At 46.9% G+C, this 7,774-nt stretch overlaps 1 protein-coding gene across 1 annotated transcript; it reads right to left on the reverse strand.

Moving 5' to 3' along the window:
• Positions 1-571: 571 nt before the first annotated feature.
• Positions 572-1,171, reverse strand: LOC109136268 (uncharacterized mitochondrial protein AtMg00810-like). Its single transcript, XM_019252199.2, has one exon. It carries the CDS (start codon positions 1,133-1,135, stop codon positions 572-574), a length of 564 nt encoding a protein of 187 aa, XP_019107744.2. The 5' UTR covers positions 1,136-1,171.
• Between the last annotated feature and the right edge of the window lie 6,603 nt (positions 1,172-7,774).

Here is a 7,774-nt window from a genome sequence, read left to right on the forward strand (position 1 = left end):
ATTAAAACCCACTTTAACATTATTCAAGGAAAAAATTTCAAAAAAATTCTATCACCAACTAAAAAATCGAGAAAATCTCAATGTATAGACCTTTTATTTGTACTCTACTTTAGGATATTGGAGCTAAAATGTTGTGGCCCAATCATCAATGTAGCTGAATAAATTGTTGAGCTAACAAAGACGGCGCTCCAGGAGAATACTAGAGAAAAGACAAACAGATGAGGGCAAAAGTTAATGTCATATTCATTCCACTCAGCTTATATATTACAGCTTACATCAATCCCCAAATACCTAATTAACTAACAGACAAAATAGTCACCCACATGGGCTGGACAGATAAGACATTAATTAGGATAAAAAGGCTGTTGATATGGGCCTGATATTTCTACACTCCCCCTCAGGCTGGGTGTGGAAGGGAACGAGCACCCAGCTTGTCTAATATATGCTGGTGTTTAGCAACAGGAAGGCCTTTAGTGAGAATGTCTGCTAGTTGATGATGAGTGGATCAGACACGTACACAGGATTGATGGCTCCTTGAGTGACCTTATCACAAATGAAGTGGCAATCCACTTCAACGTGTTTTAGTTTTCTCGTGATGCACCGGATTGACAACTATGGAAATGGCTGCTTGGTTGTCACATTTGAGGACAACATGTGCCAGTGACTTGATACCCAGTTCCTTCAAAAGTTGTGTGAGCCATGTCACTTCGCAGGTGGTGAGGGCCATTGCCCTATACTCAGCTTCAGCTGTGGACCTTGCCACTACTTGTTGCTTCTTGGTTTTCCAAGATACAAGGGAATCTCCCAAAAAAATGCAAAAGCCTGTGGTGGACTTTCTAGTATTTGGACAGCCAGCCCAGTCACTATCACTATAGGCAGTGAGGATGGCTGAGGAAGAGGTGGCAAGTAACACTCCTTGACCAAGGGCACCAGCTAGGTACCTGAGCACTCTTTTGGCAGCTTGCATATGAACTGATGTGGGCCTTTGCATGAATTGGCTCAGTGTATGAACTGTGAATGCAATATCAGGTCTGGTGATTGTGAGATAGTTCAGCTTGCCAATGAGGTGCTGATAAGAGTGAGGGTCAGGAAGAACATCTCCTAGATCAGGAGTTAGTTTAAGAGCAGCATCCATAGGTAGTTTGAGAGGCTTGGTTTCAGTTAGGTTGTATTCTTTTAGCAAGTCTAGGGTGTATTTCTTTTGAGATATAAAGATTCCTTGAGTGGATCTGTCCACTTCTATACCTAGAAAGTACCTTAGGCAACCTAGGTCTTTCATATGGAATTGGGTAGCAAGAAGTTGTTTAATTTCATCAATGAGTTGCTGAGAGTTACCAGCTAAGAGTAGGTCATCTACATACACAAGCACACATACAAATTGATTTCCTCTGAGCTTGGTGAATAGAGAGTAATCAGCTTTGGACTGTGAACCCAAATGTTTTGAGAGCATTTGACAGTTTTGCAAACCATTGTCTTGGAGCTTGTTTAAGCCCATACAATGATTTATTAAGTTTGCAAACTAGGTTTGGGTGAAGACTTAGGTATGGATGCTCCCCCTGCCCCACTACAATCTTCTTACCAGGGCCTTGATAGCCAGTAGGCAGGTTCATGTACACATCTTCTAGTAAATCACCACGTAAAAAAGCGTTTTTTACATCCATTTGACACACCACCCAGTTTTCCCTAGCCGTTACTGCCAACAAGGTCCTTACTGTGCTTAGTTTAGCCACTGGAGCAAATGTTTGCTCATAATCAATCTCTTCTCTCTGTCTACACCCCAAGATTATTAGCCTTGCCTTCTTTCTTTCTTCACTGCCATCAGGGTTAAATTTTGTTTTAAATAGCCATTTGCTGCCTATGGCTTTCTTCCCTGGAGGTAGTGTGGTAAGAGACCATGTATCATTTGCTTCAAGGGCTTCTAGTTCCTCATTCATATCTGTTACCCAACATGTTTGTGTACTAGCTGTTCTGAAGTTGAGAGGGTCTTGAGTAGCAACACACTGACTCATGAAGGCTTGGAATTTAGGTTGTATGACTGTCATTGCCACGTTGGTTGCAAGTTGGGGTGGTGTTTGCTTACTGCCAGTGCTAACAACATAGTCTTTCAGCCAGCCTGTAGTTTTAAGGTTTATAGCTGGCCTCCTATGAGCAGCAGTTATGTTGTCATCGTGTACATGTGAGAGATCTTCTACATCAGTTTGCTGGTGCTGCTGTTGTGAGTCATCCACAGCTTCATCAGACTCTGGTTCTTCAACATCCCATACATAGGTGGTGTCAGGTGAAACAGGTTGATGGTTGTCAAGATTGGGCATAGGTACAAGTTGTGGTTGAAGGTAGGAATTTGTGGAGTTTTTGTTACAAGGAAATATTTTTTCATGGAAGGCAACATCTCTTGACACAAACACTTTGTTGTTAAGCAAGTTTAACAGCTTGTATCCTTTCTGTGTGCTGGGGTAACCCAAGAACACACATGGCACACCCCTGTGAGCAAACTTGTCAGTAGTTCTCTCGGGGTTAGTGGCCATGGCTAAGCATCCAAAAGACCTCATATTGTCATAGTTGGGTTTTTTGTTGAAAAGCTTTTCATAAGGGCTTTTGTTCTGTATCACAGCTGTTGGTAATCTATTGATTATGTACACAACAGTCAGAACACAATCTCCCCAATACTTCAAGGGAAGTCCAGCTTGCAACCTCAGAGCCCTGGACATTTCAAGCACATTTCTGTGCTTTCTCTCAGCCCTGCCATTTTGTTGTGGTCTATCCACACATGATATCTGGTGTATTATGCCTTTCATAGCAAAGAATTGCTTGCACTTGCCATCTTCAAACGCAAGGGCATTATCAGACCTTATCTTCTTGATGTTCGAATTGAACTGATTTTCAATCAGGTTAGTGAACATTTCAAGCACCTGAAATGCATCAGATTTATATTCAAGCAAATAAACCCAGGTTGCCCTGGTATGGTCATCAACAATAGTGAGGAAATATCTGTTTTTGCTCCCTGTAGTCACCCTGTATGGTCCCCATACATCTATGTGTATGAGGGCAAATGGAACACATTCACTTTTCTTGTTCAAATCATATGGAAGCTTAGCAAACTTTGCCATTGGACATGTCAAACACATTGTATCAGATACATCAAAATCATTCTTTACACAGCCAATTAATTTGAGTTTGTTCAAAGGGGCATGACCCAACCTATTATGCCACATAACATAGTCTTCTCTAGATCTAATTACATAGTTTGCATCAATAGTTGGTTTCAGGTTTCCAGCATCTCCACCTTTATTCACTTTCAAGCTGCATATCTTGGTTTGTTTAGTGACACTCATGTCTTTCAGGGGTGCATTCACCAGGTAGTACAGACCATCTTGAGCCCTTCCAAGCCCTCTAACAGTCTGAGTAGCACAGTCCTGAATGATGCAATAATCAGCATAGAAGTTTGCCTTAACATCACCTTGTTGAACCAGTTTATTTACTGACAGCATGTTGTGTCTAAATTCAAGAACACACAACACACATTTCAGCCTAATGTCATTTTCCAATTTCACATCTCCTATGTGAGATATGTACACAGTTTTGCCATTAGGAAGGTTTATATGAGGTTTGTGTATAGTTTCAACAGGATTGATAAGTATGCCTAAGTCAAATGTCATATGATTGGATGCACCTGAGTCTATGATCCAATCTGATGTATTAAATGAAGCATTGCAGCAAGTTACCATACCTGCAAAACCAGAGTCAATCTCCTCCTCAGTGTCTGATCCTGGCTTCACAACATTTGAACTAAATGGAATCAGCTTCAGCAGCTGTTGAATCAGTTCAGGAGAGAGGAGTTGCTCTGCTTTGTCAGTTGTAAGTTGGGCATTGGCAGCCATCCTGTTCATCTTGGGCTTGTTCCACTTGTTTCCTCCCCCTTGACTTGCTCCTCCATCTCTACTAGGTCTCCTCACTTGAGTTATGTTCTTGGGATGGTTTTTAGGGAACCCAACTACATGCCAACAAGTTTCAGCTGTGTGATTCTTGCCACCACACACAGTGCAGCTTCCTTCAAGTGGCGTTCTTGCTGTACATGGCAGATGATTCCAAGGACAGCTTGGAGATATTGAGCACCTCCCTTTGAGCTTCTTCTTGCATCAGGGAAGAACATGCTTCTTCAACAGATGGCAGTGGTGCTCTCATTAACAACTGACTTCTCTCATGGTTGAAATCCTCATCTACACCATTGAGGAACTGAAACAGACGTTGTTCATCCTGTTGCTTGTTCATAGCTTGCACAAACTCATTGATTTCAGTTGTGAGGGTTGTGATTGGTGGCAGGTGGTTCAAAGCATCAAGTTCCTCCCACAATGCTCTCATCTTGGTGTAATAGTCATTTATGTAATGATGGAAGGGAAGTCTACTGAATGCCAAGACGGTACGAGAGCTCCGATGGTCTTAACGCCGCTAAACCTGCAAAGCACACTGAAAAACTACCCCGGGGGTTTTTCCGGGAACTCCCCTCCGACGCTCAAGTCAGTAAGTGAGGTAGAGAGAGAAAGTAGTAGTTGTAGAGAGATATGCTCTAGCTTGTTAGGTGAAGAATTCAATACCTTTTGACTGATGGGACAAGCACTATTTATAGTGGTTGTAAATTCCAATAAAGTAGGGTATTTAGGTCAACTCCAGCTGGTGGAGGGTTGATGGCCCTAGAAATAGGGGTATTTTGGTAATTTTACTAGAAATGGGCTGGTCCATCAAATGGGCCCAAACAATTAGCCCCACGTCAATTAATCGGAGCGAAAATCCGATTTGCAGGGGCGGTTGATTGGCGAAATCCAAAGAATTGCATCTCCTTTAGACTAGAAGGGGCCCACAAATTATTAGAAGAGATTCGCAGGCCGTAGGCGGGCCCTCTTACGCTGGCGGAGGCTGAGACACTCACGCAAGCTGAGGCGCCGCAAGAAAATGGCTGAAGGGGGGCGGACGCTAGGCCAAAGGGCTCCCTCGACCAGGTCGAGGGGCTGCTGGGGCGCGGCAGGCCGAGGACGAGGTTGGTCGAGGCTGGTCGAGGCTGGCCAGCTCTCGCGCCACGCGCTGGCCGAGGCTGTGCTGGGCGAGCCATGCGCTGGCCGAGGCCTTCCTCGCGTTGGCCGAGGCCTTCCTTGCGCTGGCCGAGGCGTGTGCTGGGCGAGCCATGCGCTGGCCGAGGCCTTCCTCGTGCTGGTCGAGGCCCTCCTTGCGCTGGCCGAGGCGTGTGCTGGGCGAGCTGAACTTGGCCGAGGCTCTTGGTCGAGGGCTTTGCTCGCTGGCCGAGGAGCTTGCTTGCGCTGGCCGAGGGACTAAGTCGCCTGGCCGAGGCTCTTGGCCGAGGGCCTTCCTCGGGCTGGCCAAGGGCCTTCCTCGGGCTGGCCGAGGGCCTTCCTCGGGCTGGCCGAGGGCCTTCCTCGAGCTGGCCGAGGGGGGTCCTAGAGCTGGCTCGAGGACCTTCCTTGAGCGCTGGCCGAGGGGGTTCCTCGAGTTGGCCGAGCTTGTCTCGAGCGCTGGCCGAGGTTGGCCGAGGCACTTCGTCGGGCCGCTTGTGCGATTTGGCCGAGGCGCTCCAAGAGTCCGAGGCGTGTGCTAGGCTAAGGAGCGCCTGCACTCGATGAGATGTAACATTGGCGATACTTAGTTTATTTTTCTAAGTATAGGGCGCTTCTCATTGTCCGAGGAAGGTCCCAAGGTCGCCTTCGGAGGGGCTAATGATCCCCTACGCTTGAGGAGACGCAAAGTTGGTGACACTTAGTTTATTTTTCTAAGTGTAGGACGCTTCTCGTTGTCCGAGGGAGGTCCCAAGGTCGCCTTCGGAGGGGCCAATGAGCCCCTGCGTTTTAGGAGGCGCAAAGTTGGTGACACTTAGTTTATTTTTCTAAGTGTAGGACGCTTCTCGTTGTCCGTGGGAGGTCCCAAGGTCGCCTTCGGAGGGGCCAATGAGCCCCTGCGTTTGAGGAGGCGCAAAGTTGGTGATACTTAGCTTATTTTTCTAAGTATAGGACGCTTCTCATTGTCCGAGGAAGGTCCCAAGGTCGCCTTCGGAGGGGCCAATGAGCCCCTGCGTTTGAGGAGGCGCAAAGTTGGTGATACTTAGCTTATTTTTCTAAGTATAGGACGCTTCTCATTATCCGAGGGAGGTCCCAACTCAAGATCTCAGTGTTTCGAAATCAATTACCGAGCTGTTATTACTTTCATCGGGCAGACAAGGTCCATATTTAACAGATCTTTCTCAATTGTATGACCCAATTGGAGGGTTATTGATGAAGGCCCATCTGAACGGTGGGGTCCGAGCCTTTTCCATCCTTTTCAATATATAAAGGGGAGGAAGGAGATCTCATTTTCTCATTCTCATTTCTTCCCCTTAAGCATTTCCAGACCCTATCTCTCTAGTTTATCTCACTAGAATTGGATTCAGCTTCTTCCTTCAGCCGGTTTCTCCACTTGAGGTACGGCCGACTCCTATATTTTTCTTTGTTCTTTTTTAATAAAGGCTAGCGGCTGACCCTTTTTGTTAGTAAATAATGGGGTCGAGGTCTAAGCCGGGTACCCCTCCCGAATCTCCCCCTATGTACAAATTATCGGAGGAGACTCGGGGGGTAGGAATAACATTGGTGACGACGAATGTTCGTTGTCTCGACCCTTCGGCCGTCCCCGATGCGGTCCTCCTTCCGAGCCCTGCCTGGTCCTATGTGGAAGAGGCCGAGGGAGACGTGCCCTACCCCTGGGAGGTATCCGTAGCTTACCCTTATGCACAACATAGTTACTTAGATCATTTCCTTCATGATGGTGTAGTTATGGCCGACCAAGGTGGTGCCACTGAAAATTCGGACCAGGTAGAGTACCCCCCGCTCATGCCCGGCGGGGGGCCGGCCAACAAGTACCCACATCCTACTTGGATGAAAGTGATGATGAGGGACATGTCCGCCCTCGGAGCGAAGTGGTTCATTCGTGATCCTTATGCCTTGTATAGACCAAGGAATATGAATACGGTGTTAACGACTCCCCCTGGGTGTGTTGCGGCGTACCGAGCATGCTTAGATTTTGGCTTGAGGTTTCCTCTTCATCCCGTCATTAGGGAACTCATGACAGCGTACGACTTTACGTTTACGCAATTGGTGCCCAACTCCTGGTATACCATATTGGGCTTTATGAACTGTAATTCATTGAGTGTCACTCCCACCCTCCGCTTGTGGCGGAACATGGCTGGTGGGGCTTTTAATGCCGGAAAGGGTATAAGATGGTTCGGAAGATGCCTACGGCACAAAAGAAGTTCCGACGTCAGTTTGTTTATATTTACTATGGCGGTGACTGGGGTTTGCCTATCACGTGGTCTCGGGAGGGACCACGGACTTGCTTGAACTTTGAGGTGCCAGAAATGTCAAAGGAAGAGGTCGTGGCCGCCTGTTACTTTCAAACTCATTGTGAGGAGGTAGACGGGGAAAGAGTGCTTGTCCCCACTAATTGGCTCCCCAAGCCAAAATATGCTCAGGATGAACACTTCTTATCTGCCTTCGGAGTGAGCCCGGCTTACCCTCAGGGTAATGGGTCGGGATGATATATTCATACTTAAGATTTTTATTCATATGTGCTGATGTTGCCTTACTTTTACTTGTGTAGTTGTTTCCCGTTCACGATTAGACGAAAAGATGGCCCATAGAGTTGACATCAACGCCATCATGGCCCAGAGGCTCAGGAGGGAGCTTCAAGACGGATCGATCACCGAGGTGCCTCCGCCACCTTCGCTAAGTTCCTCTTCTCT

Source organism: Beta vulgaris, chromosome 1 (genome assembly GCF_026745355.1).
Source record: "Beta vulgaris subsp. vulgaris cultivar EL10 chromosome 1, EL10.2, whole genome shotgun sequence".
NCBI lineage: Eukaryota > Viridiplantae > Streptophyta > Magnoliopsida > Caryophyllales > Amaranthaceae > Beta > Beta vulgaris.

Coding starts and splice junctions, on each gene's coding strand:
- LOC109136268 (XM_019252199.2), bottom strand. CDS start 1,135: ATGGATGCTGCTCTTAAACTAACTCCTGATCTAGGAGATGTTCTTCCT.